The sequence below is a fragment of the Numenius arquata genome, chromosome 7 (genome assembly GCF_964106895.1).
Source record: "Numenius arquata chromosome 7, bNumArq3.hap1.1, whole genome shotgun sequence".
In the NCBI taxonomy this organism is placed as follows: Eukaryota; Metazoa; Chordata; class Aves; order Charadriiformes; family Scolopacidae; genus Numenius; species Numenius arquata.
In genome coordinates this window covers 3871514-3896188 of record NC_133582.1, presented here as the reverse complement: position 1 = coordinate 3896188, position 24675 = coordinate 3871514, and the positions used below count along the sequence as shown (strand labels likewise).

Here is a 24675-nt window from a genome sequence, read left to right as displayed (position 1 = left end):
GAGCCCTCATGGAGCTTACTTCAAACACGCATTAAGTGAGCTGTAGGTAATTACTTTACAAGGGCAGTTTTTCAAATCCTTGTGTACATACCAACTTTCTTTATGAGACTGCCCTCTCGGTGACAAAAGTCTCACAGAAACCAAGCTGTATATGCTTGTTGTATATATATGTTGATGTATATGCTATAAATTAGGCCACTTGCTCTGTCAGAAATTACATTGATAAGACAATCTGCCTCAACCCAGCCTTCTCGATGCTTCCTCTCACTTCGTTATTTGTATGAGATTGTGGCCAAGATTGTAGGGTTTTTTTTGTGTGTGTGTATGGTTAAACTTGGTGATCTCAGAGGTCCTTTCCAACCATGACGATTCTGTGATTATTTGCTAGAAACCTGCAGGCTGACTATTCAACTCTTTGCTTTCCACTCCTCCTGGAGAGGTGTTGCCTCGCCAGAAACCCATCCTCCTCCTCCTCCTCCTTCACAGCCGCCAACGCTGCTTCTCTCGCCAGGGCTGACAGGAAAAGCCACGGAATCATCTCCTCTTTCCTCACGATTTCCAGCCCCTTCCCTCCCCCACGACACGACGCGGCTCCTCAGCCCCTCGCACCTGCGGCCACCATCTTAACTTAACCCTCGCGCGCCGCGGTACAGCCCATCATGGCAGACCCCGCCCCCTTCCCGCCACCCTGTCAGTCAATCCGGGCTCCTCCGTGGGCGGGTGGTGGGCGGAGCCTAGGCTGCAGCCACAGCCAATCGGCGTGCGAGGTGCGGCGGCGCCGCGGCCAATCGGCTGCTTGCTTCTTCGGGGGTGCGGCGGCCGCTGTCCCCGCTCCCCGCTGTGAACTGCTGGCACCGGCTGTCGCCGCCGCCTGAGGTGTCGCGGTAGCCGCAGCAGCCTGGCCCTGCCCCGGTGTCACTGAGGATGAGCCCCCGCGCTGCTCAGCGCTCGTCCCGCCCTGCCCGCCCGAGTCCATTCATCTAGCGACTGGTGAGGGGCGGGCCGCGACCTGCTGATGTGTCCGGAGGGGGAGCCGGGCCTGCGGGAGGGGCAGTGACAGGGCTGGCCCCCCCCGGTGGGGACGGGACGGCGGCGGCGGGGGGCTGTAGGAATGGGGAGAGCCCCAGGCGGGAGAGTCAGGGAGGGTAAAGGGCAGCCGGCCACGTAGGATGGGAGGGAACCGGCTTCGAGGCGGAAGAAAAGTGCCTTCGTCGCCTGTGTTGTTAAGTCTCTTCTGTTGCTGGTCGCTTCCTGGCTACGTGGACTTGTGTAGTGAGAGTCCAAACAGCCACCTACTCCCCTGCCTGTCCCTCGTCTGTGGGTGGCTTTTTGAAACACTTCAGAGCTTCCCCCCTTGACACTGGCAGCAGCCTCTGCCAGGTTTCCTTAGTTGGAGATTCCTGGGCAGCCTGTCGTGTTTCTGGCCTTCTTGGTGATAGCTGTATGTGGCTTTTGATAGCAGCTCACAGTGTTTGCTGGCTTTGAGCAGCAGCGTAAGCATGAGAGTGCTGAAATCTTGTAGTTAGTTTAAAAGGATATTTCTGTCCAGTCTTTTTAGGGACCACCCACCTGATCTCTGAAATCCAGCCCTTTTTTGCTGACGTGGTCACTGTAGTTGCCTGTCTTCATGGAAACTGACCACAGTTTGTGGTTTACCAAAAAGCAATAATCACCCAACAACATCTGGTGTGGCTAGTCTTTAATAATACTGTACCAGAAGTTCAGAGTTCATTCGGAAAAGTCAGCTTTTCCTAAGACTTGATGTATTTATCTGATACAGTTTTAAGTGTGGTGAATTTCTAGAACACATTTGTGGTTCGTTGCTCTTGGCTTATCTTCAGGTTATCTGTTTCAATAAAAAAATCTAGAGCAAGGTCCCAGTGTCTTGTGGAAGTGCCTATAACTGCACTTGCTGTACTTTTGTCTATACCGCTTTCTGTATGTTTTAATTTTTTGGGACAGCGTTAGGTTTTTAAAAGTAAGTAGTTCTGACTGTTCGTAGATAAGCCAAGCACAGTATTTCACAGTATACTGTTTATGTACTGTGATTCCTGACTAATAGATCCGCTCTGACGTGTTGTAGCTGAATTTAGCTACCAATGGTACTTTGGTGGTTTTTTTTGACAGGCGTGTCTGCCTTTAATTGGCAGTACTTGTTAGCGCTGTTAGGAGCACATGGATTAGAGTTGCTGGATCACTGAATGTCTCATCCTGATGAGGATTATTCTGCTGTCATTGCGAAAGCAGAAGTTTTAGAAAGTCTGGGGAGAACCTGTAAAGGTCACCTGTGCCGAGCGGTGGCAGAGAGGCCCCAGCCTGGTAAATGAAGCAGCTTGGATCTGCTGTGGCCCAGGGGACATAGCAGGCGTGGTGGAGTGTGGTGTTTTTTAAAGCAAGGTGGTTTTCCTCCATAGCTTTACTTCTAGGCAGGTCTTGAACAGGTTGTTTGTAGTCTAGCCTGTTTTGAGAGCCTCCTTAGCATTCAATTTATCATTTGAAAGTGCTTACTGATATATAATCTTAGTCTCTTACAAAATTTGATCAAATTACTACTTATCCCATGGTCAGGCGTCAAGTGGACTAGAGTTCTGATTTTTCTTCTTTATGTAGCAGCTGCCTTATTCAAAGGCTCTGGGTGGTTTGTAGAAAACACAGCTGAAGGAGAAAATAGGTCCAATTTGCTCAGCCTGTACTCACGGGTTGTTTTGTAAACCTTCTGAATCCTAATTGCTCTTTCCAAAGTTTTCTTCTACTTACGTACTTCTCTTAAAACTTGGTGTCTGAGCTGGAGGCAGCACTGTACCTGATGTTTTGTGTACTGAAAAGGGCAGAACCCTTGCTTTCTGTTCCTTCAATTGCAATACTGTTGTAATATAGTTGAGAAGAAGCTAATTTTTTTAAAAGACTATGTCTGTTATAAGAATTATGTGGGGATTTCTGACTGCCAAACCTATGTGGGAATTTCTGACTGCTGTGTAACTTAGATTTACCCTTTTTTTGTTGTATATTCAATCACTTTTCCCCTCATAAAATATATCATGTATTCAAATAATATTGCTCAAGGGCTTGAATAGTCTAAATTTATGCCCAGGCTTCAACAAATGTGCAGGGGAGTTCCTGAACAGGTTAAACTATCTGTGGATATGTAATCTTCTGAGTAGAAATTGGTAGTCTACCTGTTCTTTAAAGCCTTGGACAATATGCTGCTTATAGCTCAAGGCTGTGTTTGCTGTTATTTATCTAGGAATTCATCTATGTTTCCTTGAGGATATGTTGCTTAATGTCAGTGCTGTATTTATTATATTACTACCCAGCTTCAATTTGCTAGTCGCTTTTGTCAGGTTCTAAACTACTACTTTAATATGTATTAGTGAAAGTTGCCTTTAGGTAAGACTACAGTCAACAGAAAATCCTGGAAAATCAGTAATATGCTAGCAAATTCCTATGGCTTTAATTCTGTAAGCTTTAGATGATTTTTTTTTTTTTTTATTAGGTTACTAATCAAGTAGTCTGCATGGTGAAGTTTGTTTTGGGTACAACTATTTTCAGGATTTCCACGCTGTTATGGTTACAGGTCTTTTGTGATGTTATGAAACAAGGGCAAATGGACCAACTTGGCGGATATTATGAAATGTCAGCATGCTTGTTTAAAAAACAATCTCCCTTCCTTTCCATCTTGATAATCTTTAAGAACTCGCAATACCCTTATAAGGATGGACTTAACCTTCCTGAAGTGTTTGATATTGGCAGTCAGATCTGTCTTCCTTTAGCAACTTACTGTCAAAAAGGAAGAGCAAATGAATTTTGCACATTCTGAAAAGCTGTATTATTTATACTTTTTTTTTTTTTTTTTTGAAAGTAGCGGTATTGGTATTAACAAGGAAAACTCTAGGCTTCTTTTATATGGAAAATAGAAACCATTATTTAGTTCTGTTTTAGTAGACCCAAAAGACAGGTAGTTTTTCACCAAGTGCATCCTAGATGTAACTGGTATTTAGAAAAAAATCGGTTCCACTTAAAAAAACAAACAAACAAAACCAACCAAACAAACAAAACCCCCCCAAAACAGTGAATGGAATGAGGTTATGCCAATTTAAAGGTCAAATAAGGTCTTGAGAAATATTTTCTTAGTAAAGCAGCTTAAAGCTGGGTTTCAAGGCCATGTCACTAATTTGACAGTTGAGTTACTTTAATGCAGTGCAGGTGAAAGATGCAAAACCAGCATCTGTCTTCAAGTGGTACTGAATTCTAAAGATCTGAATCCCTTGGGCTTTCTCTTTCACTTCCATGTGAGACCACAACAGCAGGTACAAGCCGTTGCCTTGGTACTGGTATCCACATCCACGTTAGCCAGATTTTGCTAGATCTAATCCGAGTAAAGGCTTTCATCAGGAAGAATCTGAAAGACCACAGATACGAATTCCAGTACCAAGCATGCACACCTCCCAGATTGGCAGTTTCAATACATGTTTCTGGCATCCAGCCATGTGGTAAGGGTTGGTTACTGTCTCTCTTCTGAGAGCACCCTTGTAGAATCATAGAATGGTTTGGATTGGAATGGACCTTAAAGATCATCCAGTACCCACTCCCTGCCATGGACAGGGACGCCTCCCACCAGACCAGGTTGCTCCAAGCCCCATCCAGCCTGGCCTTGAACCCCTCCAGGGATGGGGCAGCCACAGCTTCTCTGGGCAACCTGTTCCAGTGTCTCACCACCCTCCCAGCAAAGAATTTCTTCCTGATATCTAATCTAAATCTCTCTTCTTTCAGTTTAAAACCATTCCCCCTCATCCTATGGCTCCACTCCCTGATCAAGAGTCCCTCCCCTTGTACCTTGTACAAGTCCTTGTACCTTTGAGGCAAGAGCATGCAACCTCTGTAGAAATACTTTCTATTAAAAAATAAAATTGGGAATGCATTTGTGGAGAACAGGATCCTACAGATGTGGAAACGAGCAGTCTGGTATTTTCCTTCATCCAGTAGCTTGTGATGTCTCTGTGCTAAATGTCAGGGTTCTAGGCATTACCAAAATTTGTGCTGAATGTGCTCTGCTTTCACTGGGTTTGTCTTCTGAAAGATAGTGACTAAGAAACAGATATATCGCAGGGGGTCCTGAAGCTGCCTTGTTATCATCTCTTTATTCTGACTTAATTTTTGTGAGATTTCGTGTTACCAGAACAGAATTGATTATATATTTTTTTTTTTATCTATTCTGGGAAGTGTCTTGGATAATAAAAATAGATAAACAGAACTCTTGGACTTGAAGACCACTAACCCACCCTTGTAAGCAGCTTTGATAGGCAGAAAGATTTCTGTAGCTCCTCAGTGGGAAGCTTCTGCCAACTCTGTTTTTCCCAATAATTGAACAGAATCTCATGGTTTCACATCTGCTCTCTGCAGGAAATGAAATCTACCGTCACCATCCTTAGTCATTAAGGTATTTGTTAGCTTAGTCTGACAGATGTGTAGAATATGATTTAATTTCATACTGGAGAGGTGTGACAGCTTTGATGTTAGACTTTTTAGCAAAAACCAGTATTTGCAGTGACTTCTTGAAAGAAACAGAGATTTAATTTTTTTGAGATAACCACAGTAGGTGGAGAGCTTCTTTTTCAGCTGTAGGAGTTCTGACTCCGCAAAATCGGATGACACATCTGAGACGTTCCTCCTTGGAGGGTGTCTGACAGCTGTTGTGTGGTGGTGCTTTGCCCCCTTTGAGGGGAAGAGCTGAGTTAAAGGGCTCTACCCACTCACTTCCAGGAGGCAAGATAGCACAAACACTTTCGTGCTACTTTGGAATTGCTTCCAAGTTGGGTGTAATCTTTTAAATTTTCCTGGGCTGTGAACATGCATAATAAGTAGTTTGTGTCTCTAAGGGAAAAATTAGAAATCCACTTGCTACTGAAATAAAACATCTTTGGGATACTCTGATTACTGCTCCAATTGCTTTGTTTTTTGTGACGTTTTTCTACCATGAAAATGCTGGTTAGGGTCAGTTTTTAAAAAGAATTTGAATTCCCAGTGATACCTATTGTATCATAAAGATGTGCAAAAGATGATAATTTATGTCTCACTAAGTACAGCATTAGGAAGACACTGGTATTATTATGTGAATATGATTAGTACTGAGAAGCCTACAGAAATATCTGCAAATAAAAGCAGAGGTGCATAATCATAAGGGCACTGTTTTTTAGACATTAAAATTCAAACTTTAAAAAATTCTGGTGCTGGTCCTATTTTGTGCTTATTTTAGGTGCTGATTATTCAGCTGGGACTCCATATACTAGAAGTAGGCATTTGAACAGCAATCACAGGGTTTTCACAGGGATGTGGTCATCAAGTCACAGTTTGAAAGTTTTAAGGTTTCACTTAAGGACCTAGTTTGTATTTAAAAAGAGTCAGATCTGATTGTTAACCCTTTTCAGATGTTCTAATAACATGATATTGTGTGTTACTGGTGTGCCAGTCTTTATTGTAGAGGGGTGCAAACTTGATCTACAGCCTTCTGTCTCGAAACTCAAGGTGTATATATCAATGTACTAATATAGTATCTAGTGTGGTAATGTTTATAGTAAAGGAGGGCTGGGTTAGAATGACTTACAAAGAAATAATTCCGCAGAGTCAGATTTCACATAGCTGCAGTAAATGTCACCACAATGAAGCTAGTGTGAGGTTGGCAGGGTTGTACTTCTATTTAATAGCAAACTTTTTATTTTAATGTGTCTTTTGTTGCCCCACGGTATTTTCATGTTTGGTGAGGCTTGACCTCAGGTGCTTTAAAGAAGTTTTGCTCTGGCCTCTCTGTTCCTTTCTTGTAATGGCACAAGTTTCTGTGGAGCCAGAATTTACTTTCTACTGAATCCTTTTCTCATGCAATTCAGTGTCCTAAATAGGTGTGGACTGCAGAAGGGAGGGTCTAGCATGGGGCATGGCAGGGCTGCTTCCTTGGGTGGTGGTGCCATTTCATACCAGTTTACCAAACAGACCAGTCAACTTCATTTTGTGACTACCCTGAGTATTGTTTCTTTGCTCTTTTTATCTTTACTTTTCTTTCTTTGTAGCACTAATAGCAATGTCTTAAATATTAATTATATTTAAAGTAGGCATTACAAGACATATGTAAAATTCATATTTCTTCCACAACATGATTTTATTCCCTGGCGGCATATTGACGAAACATGACAAAATGGTTTGAGGATAATAACACTTCTGATGTTTTTCCTATAGATCTCCAAATATATATATATATATTTTTAAGTTACTGCTATTCAACAAGGGCAAGTGTAGGGTGCTGCACCTGGGGAGGAATAACCCCCTGCTCCAGTACAGATTGGGCGCTGACCTGCTGGAGAGCAGCTCTGAGGAAAAAGACCTGAGAGTCCTGGTGGAAAACAGGATGACCATGAGCCAGCAATGTGCCCTTGTGGCCAAGAAGGCCGATGGCATCCTGGGGTACATCAGGAAGAGTGTGACCAACAGGTCAATGGAGGTCATCCTGCCCCTCTGCTCTGCCCTGGGGAGGCCCCATCTGTGTCCACTGTGTCCAGTTCTGGGCTCCCCAGTTCAAGGACAGGGAACTGCTGGAGAGGGTACAGCAAAGGTGGACAAAGATGATGAGGGGCCTGGAGAATCTCTCTTGTGAGGAAAGGCTGAGGGACTTGGGTCTTTTTAGTCTGGAGAAGAGAAGACTGAGGGGGGATCTGATCAACACCTATAAATACTTAAAGGGTGGGTGTCAGGAGGATGGGGCCAGTCTTTTTTCAGTGGTGCCCAGGGACAGGACAAGAGGGAACGGGCACAAACTGCAACATGAGAAGTTCCATCTAAACAGGAGGAGGAACTTCTTTCCTGTGAGAGTGGCAGAGCCCTGGAAGAGGCTGCCCAGAGAGGTGGTGGAGTCTCCTTCTCTGGAGACATTCCAAACCCACCTGGACGTGTTCCTGTGCAACCTGCTCTGGGTGGACCTGTTCTGGCAGGGGGTTGGACTGGATGATCTCCAGAGGTCCCTTCCAACCCCATATCATTCTGTGATTCTGTGAAACATATTAAACTTTTGTAGTGCTAGCAGAAAAAGATTTTAGCTAAAAGTAACCTGTGACCAGATAAGCAGAAATGCCGTATGCCCCAGACTGTGAATATATTGTCATGAACAAGAATTTGTATCTTTGCCTCCTCTTCCTTCTTCTTCCTCCCTTACTCCTTCCGACCTAGACCTTCATTTCTTCTTGCCTATTTCAGGAGCTTTAGACCTTTGCCCTGAGTTTGCATTGCCTGTCTGAATCCGCAGCTCTTATACAAGTGTATTTGTTTTTTTTTCTTTCTTTGCTCTGTTGCCATCCTTCCGCTTGTATTTATCGGTGGCTCTGGGAGTGGTGGAGAGGAGCCTTCCTGTTGATTATGGAGGAGAGGCTCAGCAGGGAGATGGGTAGGCATTCAGGCCAGGGAAAGAAAGTAAAAAAAGAAAAAAATCCTTTTTTTCAGTGGCTAAAGGAAACTGGTGGTCCCTCCCTCCTTCTGGGTGTGACTGACAAAAGCTTCTGTTAGCCACGATCTACTCTACAGGTGTGGGAGTTTTTTGGTGGGTGGGTGTTTTGGGTTTTTTTGTTTGTTTTGGTTGTGTGTTTTTTTTTTTTTCCTTCAGCAGTCTTTTAGTTCAGTCCTCGCTTTCTGATCACAAAGTAATGATAGAATTACACAGTAAACTATGAGGGTCCCAAGGACCCTAAGGCTGAGAAAGCAAACATTTTTTTTTTCTCTTCAGATTACGTTTTTGGATCCAGTTCTCTTTGTAGCCTCAAAGGTTTATGTCAAAGAAAGGGAGGAGGTGCCTTTGGAGGTTGGGGTGGGGAATGGAGTCACGTCTTTTTTAAACTGACTGAATCCCTGAGTGTAAGTTCTGACATGGGGCAGGTCACTAAACCCTTGTCCCATTGCTCCTGTACTTGCAAGCGCTAGTTTGATATGCATTTAAATTGATGCAGTTGCTGGGGAAAAGAATTTTTGTTGACTAATCTGTTCTGGTTTGTTCTTTTTCAGGTCTCCCTTGCAATTATGGAGTTTTAGAAGAACAAGGTAGTGTGGAGGGGGAATCCCCCTCTCCACACTTGAGGTAGTTCACTTTTGGAATTTTCTATGGACAAGAATATTTGTTATATAAGATGGTGAAATAAGACTTCTAAAAATATATATTTATAAATATTTATTTGGATCAAGTGCCAAACATAGCAGTACAAAGATTTCTAATGGCAGCTCAATAAAACTGGATTTACATCCTTGGAATTACAAGTTTTTGAAGGCACTGTGTTGTGTACTGGAGTGCCTTGATACGCTTAAGGGTTGTTCCCCTTAAGAAGAGGAGCAGCTTCAGAAGTGAAGATGAGTTCTCTCATGCCAGACTGCACTACGAAGTGTCGATCTCTACAGCATGCTCTGGATGTTATTTCTGTGGTAACCAGAGGAAGCGAAGGCCAGATCAAGGCCTTTCTCTCTTCTTACTGCTACAATGCTGCAACTATAAAGGATGCCTTTGGAAGAAACGTTATACACCTCGCTTCATCTTGTGGCAAAAAAGGTGTGCTGGACTGGTTGGCTGAGACCAAAGGAGTAGATCTCTTGGCGAAAGACAAAGAGTCTGGATGGACAGCTTTGCACAGAAGTATATTTTATGGATACATTGATTGTGTTTTGTCGTTACTGAAGGTGAGTCATTTAGAACTGTAGTTTTCCTTGGTATCTACAATTTTTAGAGTTGTATTCGTTATGTAAAAGTGGGGTTTTAAACTTGCCTGAAAGCCTTTTGAGGGCTGTCTTAATACTGTGTTTAGATCACAGTGCATTGATTTACTTGAAAGTTGTCTCTGTGTTCATAAAAGATCTCTGCCTTTGCCTATGCAGAAATCAGCACTGAGTAAGGATTCCTGATTAATTGTGGACTTCCCTAAAGATTGATTTGTGTGGATGATACCAGGGTCAGGATCTTAAAAGTGGAGAGTGATCAGACGAAAGATACTCTAAAAATAGACTCTTCAGTAGTTAGACCAATTAGTGTTTTTAGAGAATATAAAATAATGAAAGCCTGAATGGTGTTCTAATTAGAAATGAATATTAGACTTGAGAGATAAGCACTTTGAGATATGGAACAATTTATTAAGTGAATCCCCATTTCATTCATATTTTAACCAGGCCTTTTGCTCAGTCCCCCTTATTCCTTTCTTGCAATTGCTTTTTCTTCCCTACCACTTAGCAAGTTGTGTATATTTTTTGGTTGCTCTTTTGTTCCTCCTGTCCCAAGTACAGCAAAGGGAAGAAGCTACATATGGTTGAGATGTTCAGGGTCCCTTTAACCATGTGAGAAAATGAAATATTTGTGGTTCAGGGTTACTTAAAAGTAAACTTTTCAAGGCAGAGGGTTTCCCATTTTGAGTTCAGCCTTTGTAAATTGCAGTGCAATTGTAAGCATTAAACTCTCTGCTTTCAACGAGCAGTTTGAGCAAAATGATTGTGAATCCAGTAGTTTTTAATTCTTGAAGGCCTGCTATCTGTTAAATACGTATTTCGTGTGCTGAACTCCTGCATAGTGAGGAGGTTTTCATTCACAAAACTAGGTGTTTGTGTGAGAATTGGACGTGATTCTGTTTTCTAGAAAACTGGAAACTGTATGTGTTGTATGGACAGTGTATTCACTTCTCGTGTGTGTATATCTGTATCTTTTGATATTTGCTTACAGGAGGCCTATACAGGTTTCCCCACACATATTTTACTTTTCTGTCCATTGCATAAATGAGTGAGGTTTTTCTGCTCTGCTGGTATTCCTCTAAGAAGCAGAACGAAACAGCTCATGGAGAATGCTCTGCCTCCCACTTCCTTAACTGAAGTCTCACTGCTGTACTGCATTATAGAAAGGTATTATAGCAACAACAGGAAGGGATTATAGAACAGAATTATGAAATAGCTGGGCTTGAAACAGATCTCTGAAGATTGTCTGTCCCAACCCCCATGCTGAAGTGAGGTCAGCTAGAGCAGGTTACCCAGGATTGTCCAGCTGGATTTTGAATGTCTGCAGGGACAGAGACTCTCTGTTCCAGTGTTTTAAACTAGTCCAGTAAAAATGGTTTTTAGTTTTAAACAGATTTTCTTATATTTCAATTTGTGCCTATTGAATATTGCTGGGATCCCCACTCCCCATCTCCAGTCAGGTATTTATTATACACATTGATCAGACACATCCTCCCCCCTCCCACCCTGAACCTTCTCTAGAATAAACATCCCAGCTCCCTCAGTCTCTCCCTGTGTGTCAGATGCCTCAGTCCTTATTTTCATGGTCTTTTGCTGGACTTGCGGCTGTAGGTCTACTCTGTGGTACTGGGGAGTCCAGACCTGAATCCAGCACTCCAGCTATGGGTTGCCAGTGCTGAGTAATGCCTGCTGGCAATGCTCCCTCATGCGGCCCTGGATGCTTTCACCATTCTTAGCTGCGAGGACACACTGCTGGCTTGTGGTCAACTGGTTGTTCAGCAAGAGCCCTAGGTCCTTTTCTGCCAAGCTGCTTTCCAGCTGTATTGGTGTAGTGGGCTGTTCCTCCCTAGGGCCAGGATTTGCACTTCCCTATGTTGAACTTCATGAGGTTCCTCTCAGCTGATTGCTCCAGCCTGTCAAGGTCCCTCTGAATGGCAGCACAACCCTCTGGCTTATCTACCTCCTGGTCTTGGATCATCAGCACCCTTGCTGAAGGTGCCCACTGCCCTGTCATCCAGGTCATTAGTGAAGATGTTAATCAGTACTGGCCCCACCATTGACCCTTGGAGTACTCAACTAGTGTGGATGACAGACTTCTGTTGTGGGCTGGAGGTGGTTGTGGCTTATTCTCCGACTGTATCTAACTGCAAGTTCTGCCACTCAGCAATTGGGGTATGTTATTACGAATTCAGACCACGTGAATATCGCTGCAGCCTCTGCTCTGCTTGTAAATGACCTATGCAGCTGCCAAAGAGAAGAATATCCAGCTATCCGTTAAATCCTAAAAATAGGTTGGTTCTTCTGTCATATAGTGAATTAATACCAGCAGTGTTGCTAGTAGGGTTGCCTTTATAATTTGGAGAATGTATGTTGTTTGTCTGGCTAGTGTTTTTTGAAATGAAGTTAAAATCCCCACTGCAGATGTGGCTAAGCTGTCCTTCTGTCATGCTTGAATGGATTGTGCTCCCTTGATTTTTGGATTTCATGTGTTTACTTGTTAAATGTGAAATTCTGTAAGGTTTTCTTTTATGTTACCCGTGAGCTGTGGTATGTAGCCGTATTATCCATTAGGTTCTGCTTGGGGACATCTGCAGTTCTTCCCTTCACTGATCTTATTGATGACACTTGACTTCCTTAAAACCAATGCTGGCGTAGCAGCACTTTTTTGTACTGAGAAAATGGTATTTACAGAGAATATACCTCTCTCAAAGTGTTAACACAATGACCTGTTCATGCTTTGTGCTTCTGAAGCTTCCTTGCTGCTCTCTTGTCTGTTTGTATCCTCTTGACCTTTTTCAGCAACTCTGAACTACTGTTCCCTGCTTATTTTCAAAGCCATAGTAGGTTTTTTTGATCTTCTCACTTTTCCAGCTTGTGAAAACTGATTCTGTAAACATGCTGGTATAAGAAAATGTATTCTTCAAAGCTGGTAAATGCATTTTTGGTAAATACTTGCCCTTCCTAGATGGCAGTGCTTTATCTTCAAGTGTATTTCCTTTGTATATTTTCCCTGATTAAATCTTACTGCTCAATCAGGATTCATACAATAAAATCCCAGTTGATAGATCAATATGATGTATATGTAGTTGAACAGAACTTTTCATATCCGCTTACAATTTACTTGACAGTATCTGAAGATTTTCTTTTCTCTATATGAAACTTCAATTAAAGACTTGTTTAGCTGCTTAAATGTTTACCTGGCATACTTAAAGCTGCAAAGTTTAATTTTAATTTTACTTTCCTCTTTCAGCATGGCGTTAGTCTGTATGTTCAGGATAAAGAAGGCTTATCAGCCCTGGATCTTGTGATGAAAGATAGGCCAATCCATGTGGTCTTCAAGAAAACCGGTAGGAAATCAAGTAGCTAAATTTTATTTTATGAGGAGTCATGCTTCAACAGTTTATTAATGTATGTACCAGTATAGACAACCTTTTCTGTTTCTAATTAGGACCGTTTAAGTTATGAGACATCTGAAGATGTGGAGTCGCTAATGTCATAAGACATGGATACTGCTCTGATTTGAAAGTGCTTATGGTTTTCATACACAACAGTCATTTTTTTCGGAAAGGCTTTTTACTAAATTGAAGCAAAGCATGTGTAGTCTAAGGTAGTAGTAGTTGTATTCTGAAAACATAACAAATAAATTTGCTGCTGAAGAATGTATGCATATTCTGCAACTGTATGAAAATATGTATAAGTAATGTTGATCATCTTCTGTACATTGATGTTAAAATGTTTTGTCATAGCACCTTCCTTCTTACAAGAATCAAACTTTCAAAAGTTCAATTTTTGGTAAAAATCAGCTTTCCTCCTCAAATTTTAAATAGAAACAGCAGGAGTTGATTTTCGAAGTCATCGGCACAAAACTTGTAAATTTACAAACTGCAGAGAGAATTTTTTTTCATTGCAGATCCCACCGAAGTCTACACCTGGGGAAACAATATCAATTTTACTTTGGGTCACGGTGGTCAACAGGGTAAACATCATCCTGAATTAGTGGACCTTTTTCCTCGGAATGGCGTGTATATCAAACAGGTATCTGACAGTATTCCACGGGCACGTTTCTCAGGGAACTGGGAGGGGTGTGAATTTCTTGTGTTGAAAGCAGCCCCATCCCTGGAGGTGTTCAGGACCAGGCTGGATGGAGCTTTGAGCAACCTGGTCTGGTGGGAGGTGTCTCTGCCCAGGGCAGGGGGGTTGGAACTCGATGATTTTCAAGGTTCCTTCTAATCCAACCCATTCTATGATTCTATGTGCTGTTAAGTGTTCTTCCTGTAACAGTCGTTTTGTTCCTAGTAACTTCTTGGGACTTCAGTTTAAGACAGTTTGAAAGTTTAAAGTACAACTTGAATACGCATTCAGGGCAGACATTTTGTTCTACAGTCGTAACATGTTTCCTTCAGCTCTTCTGAGGCAGTCTTGTTGCCCTTAAAACTCTGCATCTTTTGAGCTTCTGTTAGCCTGTAGGCTAATTTATTTTAATAAATACAAACTGTAGGTCTCTTCAAGTAGGTTAAGGCAGAACATAATAAATTTAAAGGAAATATTTTGTGTTCCCTGTGACTTGATCTGGCAGTCCTGTGCTTTAACACTAGTATCTTACTCATATTTTCACAAACAGATTTTATTAAAGCTGAACTTCTTCACAAAGTAGTTTTGGCCCTTTTTTGCAGATTATCCAAGAAAATTAATTTGTCCTATCCTGCCTCCTCCCTATCCCCTTTTTGCCCTTTTTCTTTCAGGTGGTACTCTGCAAATTCCACTCTGTGTTCCTTTCCCACAAAGGCCAAGTTTATACATGTGGCCATGGACAAGGAGGACGCTTGGGTCATGGTGATGAACAAACATGCCTGGTATGCTGTTTTATGCTTTCGTGTGTAGTCTGGCACGATACTGCTTTTTATTTCAAACAGCAAGTTGAAAAAGTGAATTAGGGTTTCTGTGAGTGTGCTTGCAAAATCAGTTTGCTGTTGATTTCAAACAAACCGTCTTGGTCCCCACCAAACAACAGGAAAAAAACCCTCTGCAGTAATAGTAGTGAGGTGGCAGAGAGTAGAAGAATATGCATTTGAATATATTTTAATTTAAGAGAGCTAGGTACTGCGGTCAAACTTCTGTGTTCTGGCTGAGTTGTTCTAAGGCTGGCTGATGCCAGGTAAGTGGAAGCAAATTGTTTTTGGCTGTGTTGCCCACTTAAAGAGGCTGGTGACACTGTCTGATGAGTGTCAAGGCTGGCACAAAGGAAACAGCAGTACTGTGGAGCTGTAGCGACATGAAAAGCGATGGTAGGGTTGCGTCTTACTAGACTTGCACAGCCATTAAGTGAAAAATCACCCATCTTTTTCATTTGAATGGTACATTGTCGCAATATGCAAAAGCAAAATTTGAGAAGACTAAGATACGATGACAATACCATTTTTAGACTTCAGTCTCTTATCCCGTGCTCGCTACCTGGTAGCGTGCGTTTAGCATACTGCATAATAATTTTCTGAAATTTCTGCTAGATAAAAATCTGGTATCTGGTAGAACTTGATATTATGTTGCTGGATGTTACAGTGAAGACTGGAGCTCAATTTTTTAATGCCTTTTAAAAAAAATGCAATTCCATGAAATCAGAATTTTTTGCAAATTGCTTTTTTGAAATTGGGATATTAACCAGTTGAATAACAGAGAACTCGCATTAGATTGCGTGAAGACTCGAAGGTACGGAATTACTTCCTTATTCTGTGGAATTTTTGTAGGATTATCCTGTGTTTTGGAGGAAGGGAGAAATCTTTATCACTCACGGTAATTTAAAAAGAAAAACGGAAGAGGTAATAGTTAATATTTGTCCAGCTGTCCTGAAGATACAGTTTCCAACCTAATTTTGGAGCAGGTAGTTTAAAAATCCTCCCCTGATAGCAGAGGTTGCATTTCAAATGAGAGTAGTTTATCTTACTGCATTGGATATGGTAAATATATTCACTATATATCAGGGAGTGGAGCGATAGGACGAGGGGTAACGGTACTGAAAGAGGGGAGATTTAGATTAGATCTCAGGAAGAAATTCTTTCCTGTGAGGGTGGTGAGAGCCTGGCCCAGGTTGCCCAGAGAAGCTGTGGCTGCCCCATCCCTGGAGGGGTTCAAGGCCAGGCTGGATGGGGCTTGGAGCAACCTGGTCTGGTGGGAGGTGTCCCTGCCCAGGGCAGGGGGGTTGGAACTGGATGATCTTTAAGGTCCCTTCCAATCCAAACCATTCTGTGATTCTATATTAATGAGTGTATTGTATGTTGAAATGCATTTTCATTTGTAGTTCAGTATTTGGTAATGACTTTCTGTTGGTGTAACTTTAGTTTCATACATGGCCACTGGTTAATATCGAACTTTTTTCTTTCTTGTTCAGGTTCCAAGACTCGTGGAAGGCTTAGCTGGCCACCAGTGCTCCCAGATAGCTGCAGCCAAGGATCATACTGTTGTTTTAACTGAAGATGGATATGTTTACACATTTGGTTTAAATACTTTCCATCAATTGGGTATTCTTCCTCCTCCTGCTAATTGCACTGTTCCTAGACAGGTAAAAATAATTTCAGTCAAAGCTTAGTTGGTTTTTTGTTAATTTGCTTTTTTTTTGTTTTGTTTTGTTTTTTGTTTTTGTTTTTTTTTTTTTTAGCAGAAAATAAATGGATTATGGAAATAACTTAAGTTTTCAGGGCAATAAAGTCGAATGCGAGTTCAGATACAATCTTAATTCTATGTTATCATACATCTCAATCTGAAATACTTTCTTGTGTCCTGGTAAACGTCTTAACCTGAATTGTACTAAAGTTTGTAGTGCTAAATATGATACAAGTTACAACTGCCAAAAACCACTCTCGTCCCCAAATTGTTCTGTAGCTGAAATGATGTAAAAGCAATGGGTATGTATTACTGGAAATTCATGCCCTTTATGCCTTTTGAATCACTGGATGATGGATCTCGGGGTTTGATGGTTGAGTCTCCTTTGTGGGAAACACTGTTGATTCTGGGTCATAATAGCATCAGGGAGGAGAGGGCATGGACATCAGCAACTTGACTATATGTCTACACTCAATCTATAACTTTTTCTATTTTTTTTAAGTAAGTAAGAGTTACATTACCTTTTATTGAAAGGAGACTTCATCTAGAGTAGAACAACATTGCACCACCAGTGGTAAAAAAGTAGGAAAGAATAATTGGCCAAAGTGCAACAGGATAGTGCTTTGGGGTACCATGGGATGCTCTTCAGTAGGATAATGTGTCCACGGGATTTGCTTTGATCTTGATCATCTTGATTTGAAGTGTAGAGTTAGTAGTATAGTATCTGCAGTGTGTTTAGGGCATTAGGACTTAGAAGCTGAAGATTTTTAGCTGGCACTTTTGCAGATGAATACAAATGCAGATGGCAAATGCAGATGAAAAATGCAGATTTTGATTTGATAATCCAAAAAAGTTCACTTCTTTTTGTCACTAGCGCAATAGTGCCCCACTTGGCAAACTTGTGAAGTAATCCTGATTTATTAGACTGTGTATGGGTTGATACCAATGATTCATCCATACTGACGTTAGGAGTTAAATGTTGTCAGAAGTTTGTACGTGTGAAATTCACTTGTTGCTGCTTAATATTAAGATGTGCTTTGGATTTGTGCTTAGGTTCAGGCAAAAAACCTGAAAGGTAGAATGGTGATTGGAGTGGCGGCAGGCAGATTCCATACAGTGCTATGGACTAAGGAAGCAGTGTATACCATGGGGCTGAATGGCGGCCAACTAGGTAAGGTAGAAGCCTTCTGAAAGTAAACCCCAGCCATTAAAAGATGATTTTCATGTTATTTGTACTGAAGCTGTCATCTGCTTCTTACAACAGAAGCCTAGTTAAAGCTTTCTCTTCTCTCTCCATTTTTTTTTTTTTTTAAACCAGTCTGATGACATCATCCATTCGCACTTCTTTTGAAGAATATTTTTCATTACTGCCAGTCACTTTAACATTTGGAGATGGTGGGAGCAAGGCAGACTTAGCTCTGTTACTTGAACTCCTTATAATTCTTTTGCCTTCCGTGCATCTCATGTGGTCCTGCTACTCAAGATTTTCAGGAAACAGAATGTTGCTCTTTATGTTGCACATACCCCCAAGGCATGCTCGTCTCCTTCCAGCAGTCTGGCCCTAAATAAATTATAAATTAGCATTCAGCTCTCTTGCCTATGTGCTCCTTTCACCTTGCACTGTAAACATGCTACTGATAACTTTTTCCATACTAACTTTTAAAACTGAAATGTTTGCCCATATCTAGATTTTTTTTTTTTTTCCCAACAATGCCATTACCGGAATCTTCCCTTAACTCACTATTATTCCGAAGTCAAGAAAGAACCTAATAAAATGTCTTACCAACTAGTGAACGTCTTGATTTGTTGTGTGAATGGGATACTTTAATTGCTTTTGTCTTTTTTAATGAACAGGTATTGCAATATTGGTTTGGGTTTGCGTTTCCGCAGTTCTGTATCTGTGTGCAAACAAACCTCTTAGCTAGCTCTGGTACTTACAGTTAATCTGCATCGGTTCTGACAGCAGGTTCAGACGCTTTTTTTGTGTTCCTATTTAAGATTGCAAAGGTATGTGAAAAAAACTTGTCTTTGTCAGAGAAGTATCTTACTAATGAATATTTTTTGTGTGTTTGGTTTTGGTCTTTTTTTTTTTTTTTTTTTATAGCCACCCATCATATAAGTTTCTTTGTGGTTGCTTGTGTTGTTGGGATTATTCTGGCACATATGTGGCCCAGTGCAGTACCCTATGGAGACAGTAATTGGGTTGTTAGGGGTATAGTTGTGTCAGCTGGGTGCTGTGCTAGACCTCTGGTAAATAAACCTTGCCTCTTTGAGACGTTCTGGCACAGCACTATGCTGTCGTATGACAGGGGTGCTCCCAGCTTTAGAGGTGGCTCTGCTGCTTGTTCCTGGATATTTGTACCCTGCTCCACGCTGTGGTGCAGACATAAGTGCACACAGAGCAGGGTTATGTTATAGAATCATAGGATGTGTTGGGTTGGAAGGGACCTTTAAAGGTCATTTAGTCCAACCCCCCTGCCATGGGCAGGGACATCTTTAACTAGATCAGATTGCTCAGAGCCTCATCATCCTGACCTTGAATGTCACAGTCTGAGATGTCACAGAATGACACGAGGTCTCCAGTGATGGGGCCTCCACCACCTCTCTGGGCAACCTGTTCGACTGTCTCACCACCCTCACAGGGAAGAATTTTTTCCTAATATCTAATCTAAATCTACCCTCTTTCCATTTAAAACTGTTACCTCCCATCATATGGCTCCCCTCCCCTGATAAATAGTGCCCCCCATCTCTCCTGTAGCCCCTTTAGGTACTGGAAGGGGCTCTAAGGTCTCCCCGGAGCCTTCTCTTCTCCAGGCTGAACAGCCCCAACTCTCAGCCTGTCTTCATAGAGAGGTGCTCCAGCCCTCTGATCATCTTCGTGGCCCTAAGTGGTTATGTATGAGACTGTGCGAGGGTTCTTGATGCAGCAGAGCAGTAATGGCCTGATTTTTTTATTTTTTATTTTTAATACATTTTCGGAGACCTTGTATTACAGCTCCAACCTTGTCTGTTCTCTCACATAACTGCCTGCCTTCTTCCTTATGTGCACTTACAGTAATTTCTAGGACAAGCTTGTTTACTATCTTCCAATGGCTGAAATAATCTATGGTTTATGCCAGTGTGATAGTATTTCTAGCGTCTTGAACTGCAATATGATCAAAAAATGTTCTTTCTTCAGAATCAAAGGCAATACCACTGCAGAGTCAAACCACATTAAATAGCTTTCCCTGCAGAATATGCCACTCTTTTTTTTTTTTTTTTTTTTTTTTTTATCGAATCTTGAATGTTTTCTGGTGTTTGTGGTGAATTAACAAGTATGTCTGGTGGATCTCTGTCTAATTATTTTGAAAGTGAATTATCTAACTACCTAAGAAGTCTTTTAGAATTTAAAGGTTCTTCAAAGTAGCATAGCAAAAGTGTCTTTTAAATGCACAATGTGTTGAATGACAAATAATGGTTTGGGGTGTGTTGTATTTTTTAGGTTATCTGCTGGATCCTAATGGGGAAAAATGTGTAACTGCACCTCGGCAAGTTTCTGCTCTGCACCATAAAGATATCTCCGTGTCCTTGGTCTCTGCAAGCGATGGCGCTACAGTGTGTGTTACTGAAAGAGGAGATATTTATTTGCTTGCAGACTATCAGTGCAAAAAGATGGCTTCAAAGTACGTGTTACTTCTCTGATTTGTCATGAAGCACAAATAGGTGAAGATTTCACTCTAGTCTTACACTTGCAAGCTATTCTAAAGATTTTTGTGCAAAAAGTTAGAGATAATATGTGCTCCCCGGAGTTTTCTTCATTTGCAGTTCTTTCATATGAACTGTGGCAGTCTTTTTTAGGTTTTTATCCACCAAAAACTTGAAACAGCCTGCTGGGATAGGATAGGTCATTTAATACAAACAGCTAAATGAAATTTATACAACTATAATTTTCGTAATGCTTGAGATCAAAGCCAAATCATATACTGGTTTTCGTTTATGAAATTTTGTGACGAACCTGTGGATATGATGTGATTTACTTAAAAGCAAAGCAAAAATTACAATCTACTAATAGTATTTATTAGCAGGTATGTTAGGAATACCAATGGGGAGAAACTAAACTTGAGTAATTTTTCAGTGTCGCTGCCTCATCTATTTTTTTTTTTACCACTTCTCTAAATGAAAAAGGTAACTCTCTCATAGAAGCAGCATCAATACACAATGAAGAAATACTACTTTAACCTTTTGTGTTCTTTCAGACAGCTGAACCTTAAAAAAGTTCTTGTTAATGGTGGATATTTGGAATATAAGGTAGATACCCAGCATCTTAAAGAAAATGGGGGTCAGAAGATTTGTATTCTAGCACTGGATGAAGCTGGAAGGGTAAGTTGTTTCTCTAGAAATCGTAATTATACAGCAAGTTGTATACTGATTAATGAAACTTGAAACACAAGAAGTTAACAAGACAAAATCACGCATAGTCAATACCCGATTCATTTCTGTAGAGCTGCTAGTGATTTTTTTTTTTTTTTTTTTTTTTAAAAAAGGGCTATGGGAAGACTGCTAAAGTAATGTACAGTAATTTATATTTAAATCTGTGAGCATCTAATGGCTTTGTGAAGGTGTAAACTTCTTTACCTTTAGATAAGTGGTTATATAGGGTACATGGTCTGTTTTGTTTAGTTGTTTTTTTTTCCCATCTCATCTCTCACCCCACCTACCCGGTCACCTTTACGCCCTCCAGAAATAGTGTAAGAAGTAATCTCTGAACTTGGAAGTTTTAGAGCCTTTGCTGAAAAGCAGCTCTTCTGTAGATGAGATGTCCCTTTTATTGTTGAAAAGTTGCAGCTAAACCTAGTGAATGACTTAGTATTTAGAGTTAAGTGTAGACTCTGAGTTGACTTAGAACTGGAATACTAGGGTGGATTTATTGTTTCCTTCCCTCATTCTTTCACAGAGTAGCAGTTTATAGGACCCTTCAAAACCCCAGCCTTTTCTAGATCCACTCACTGGGCCATCTGAACCTTCAGCGCCATCTAGTGGTGTTTACAAAAAAGATTTTGTTACTGAAATGCTGCCTCCTTAAAGAATCTTAAAAAACTAAGCTTGTATATCAAAATAAGGAGGAGCGTGGGTATTTCCTTGCATTTGAATGAATTATGTTTTGGGATGACCTTATCTGTTTATTAGGTCATTAGTTCTCTTGGGGATTATAAACTTCCAATTCAATATTTGTTCACGTGAGGTTTAGCCTCTAGAATCTGTCATACTGGTAATGCCCCTTCAACATCTTTAGGACACTGCTTTAGCAGTAAGTAATACTGGAAAATGCAGGGATCTTTAGTGCTTTTAGACATTATAAATTACTGAGTGAGGAGAGGGATGGGATCTTAATGCTTCTGTTTCCTGAATCAGCGCTTCCTGGTCTGGGTTGATTGTACTCTCTTTAAGAGAGCACAGTTTAGCCTAGAAAAGAGAAGGCTCACGGGGGATCTTATCAATGTACACACATAAAGATGTAAAGAAGGTGGAGCTGGGCTCTTCTCAGTGGTGCCCAGTGACAGAGCCAGAGGCAGTGGGCACAAAATGAAACAAAGGAAGCTCTGGTCTGAGTATCAGGAAGACTTTTTCACTGTGAGGGTGATTGAGCACTGGCCCAGGTTCCCCATGGAGGTTGTAGAGTCTGCATCCTTGGAGATATTCAAAAGCTGTCTGGACATGGTCCTGAGCAACTGGCTCTGGGTTGCCCTGCTTGAGCAAGAGGTTGGACTATAAAACCTCCAGATGTCCCTTCCAAACTCAACGCTTCTGTGATTCTGTACGGCTCAAGACAGGAGAACGGAAATGGGTTACTCCAATTCTTTTGCCCCCTCCTTATGTAGGTGTTAACAGACCTGTGCAGGTCCTTCGATAGGAGAAGAGGAAACACAGACTTTAGCGCCGCTAATGCCACATCTGGGCTTTACCTCGCGTGGGAGTGTTGCTTCATGCTCGCTTCTTTCAGACATCTACAGTAGACCTTGCTGGGGTCTTGCTGTGCATTCGTTTCTTCACATATCTGTTAAATGTTTTGAGGTTACGTTTGGTCACGATCTCCATTCCAAAACCATAGCTGGTACAGAGAAACTTGGGGTTTTTTGTCAAACAATTAGCAGGAATTGTTTTAAATTTTTGGTGTGCTAGCTTTGAATTTTGCCTGATTTATAAACAAACCAGTTGGAAAAATCTGTAAATTAAGAACTAGATTAAACTTGTTTCTTGGCTTCATGACACGTTCTGTCCTATAGATGACTGCTCTGAAGATGTTTGACTTGAAGCTTTTCAAATGCCCTTCAAGGGCAAATGGATCTTGATATCATAATAGATTTTCCTTGTGGGTTCTTTGTAATAAATGCTCATAACACTTTAGGATCTAATTTTGAAGAATGTCTTTCTCCTTATATATGCAACTTTTAGACGATCTGTTCTTGTGTTTAAAAAAAATAGCATTTAATATAAAACTGCTTTTATATCACATGAAGATTTCCCCTTTCTCTGAAAAAAAAATGATATTTTAGGTGTTTTGCTGGAAGTCATCTAACAACTCCATGAAGCAGTGTGGTTGGGTGTACGGCCGGCAAGTCTTCATGTCCGATGTTGCTTTAAATAGGAACGAAATAATGTTTGTCACACAGGACGGTGAAGCCTTTACAGGGAAGTGGCTGGAAGAAGGGAAAAAAATGTCAGAAAAGAAAGGTTAGCTGTGATTTCTTCTTAAAGTACTTCAGATCAATATGAAAGTTTAATTGAATCTTTATAGACTCTAACAGTATTATGTGGTGAGGTTGTTCTTTCCTCTGTGGCTGATGGAGGTAGCATTGACCACTACTGTTCTCTTTCCTCAGTAATAGTAAAATTTACTTACTTTGCAGCCTTCAGGTAACCTTCAGGTGGAGATTCCCAGGAAGAAAAGTACTCCTGAAGAGTAATAGTAGCACTATAAGCAATAGAAGGAGAGCTTCTGGTTTTTTGGAAGGGTTTTAACGAATGTGGCAAATGGGGGGTGTGTGTATTCAGTTACCCAGTTCTTGAAAAATAATCCAGTATTCGGAGAATATAACTTTTTTTTTATAGGTTTTTTGTTTGTTTGTTTGGGTATAATTTAAACAGGTGTAATATTAAGTTTGAAGGCAATTATATTGTATCTGCTCTAATTGATATAACAGGAAAAGAAAAAACAATCTTGTATTGTTGTACACTGATGCACAGCTTCTTTCGTTCCACAAGAGGTTGCATTGAATTTTAGGTGGAGCATCTTCCCTTACATGAAGAAGTGGCAAAACACTTCCACAAGAAATTCTGGATAAAGCTACTCCAATATGTAATGTAAAGTCTTATTCTTAAAACATCTTCCCATATTTCAATTAAGCGAGCTGAAATCTTCAGCACAATTTAGCCTTATTCGGTGACTCCATCAGTGGACTTACAGAAGTCATAAACCTTGCCTTTTTGTTGTATCAGTTGCAATTTAATTAGCTGGACCTTTCTGTGTCTTTTCTCAATCTTTTTTTTGTTTTTTAACCAGAACTTGTATCGAGCCTTCAGAATTCTTCTTGTGATGTGTCCTGTGAACACGATACAAATAGTGTGTATGAAAGAATTCGACTCCAGAAGCTTACTTTTGTCCACCGAGCTGTTAGTATTGCCACCGATCCTAATGGCTGCAATTTTGCTGTTTTACAGTCAGATCCTAAAACAAGGTATATTTAAAATATCAACAACTGTAGTTTTTCCCCTTTTTTCTGCGTGTGTTATTGCAGTTAAATTATTCTGCTTTTCTGTTATGTTTTGGCTCATAACAGAAGTCACAGTAAATGTGGTTATCCCTGCTGCTAGAGAATACCAGTTGTTAGTAAACAACTGTGCTGAAGTTACTCAAAGACCTCAGCTTATATATTTGCAAAATTACTATAGATAGTCTTAATGTTTTATCTAAAGTGTTTAAGGTGAGCATTTGCAATGTATTTCTTAACACACTCTGAGCTCCAAATACTGTAGAGATTCACCCCTTCAGTAATCACCAATGATTGCTTTTAAATAAACCTGAAAAGTGGATCTTTATTTGTTTGGAAAAAATAAATAAGTAGAATACTGAACCATGTTCCTTGCACTCTTGTAATAGTTTCCAGTATATCTGATAAATATTTGCTTTTTCTATTGCTTTGGATTGTAATATGAAATACAGCAAACGTTTCTATGTTTTCTTGATGGAAAAATGAGATGAAGATAGTTTGGATAAAACATTTACTGGCTATGTTACAAAGACAAAATGCTATATTTGATAATCTGAAGCAAGACAGATCTTTCGTATGTGTTTTAGTTGCTTAAATA

At 40.7% G+C, this 24675-nt stretch overlaps 1 protein-coding gene across 1 annotated transcript in view; it reads left to right on the top strand.

Annotated features, from left to right (window-relative positions):
• Positions 1-806: 806 nt before the first annotated feature.
• The window catches only part of IBTK (inhibitor of Bruton tyrosine kinase), a 52762-nt gene continuing 28893 nt past the window's right edge, over positions 807-24675 (top strand). The window contains exons 1-11 of the mRNA XM_074150371.1: positions 807-990; positions 9037-9699; positions 12986-13082; positions 13646-13770; positions 14478-14588; positions 16118-16288; positions 17383-17500; positions 19811-19991; positions 20565-20688; positions 22863-23040; positions 23870-24044. Of these exons, the coding sequence (XP_074006472.1) occupies positions 9376-9699; positions 12986-13082; positions 13646-13770; positions 14478-14588; positions 16118-16288; positions 17383-17500; positions 19811-19991; positions 20565-20688; positions 22863-23040; positions 23870-24044 (1604 nt within the window). The 5' untranslated portion in view covers positions 807-990; positions 9037-9375. The remainder of the gene's footprint in view (positions 991-9036; positions 9700-12985; positions 13083-13645; positions 13771-14477; positions 14589-16117; positions 16289-17382; positions 17501-19810; positions 19992-20564; positions 20689-22862; positions 23041-23869; positions 24045-24675) is intronic.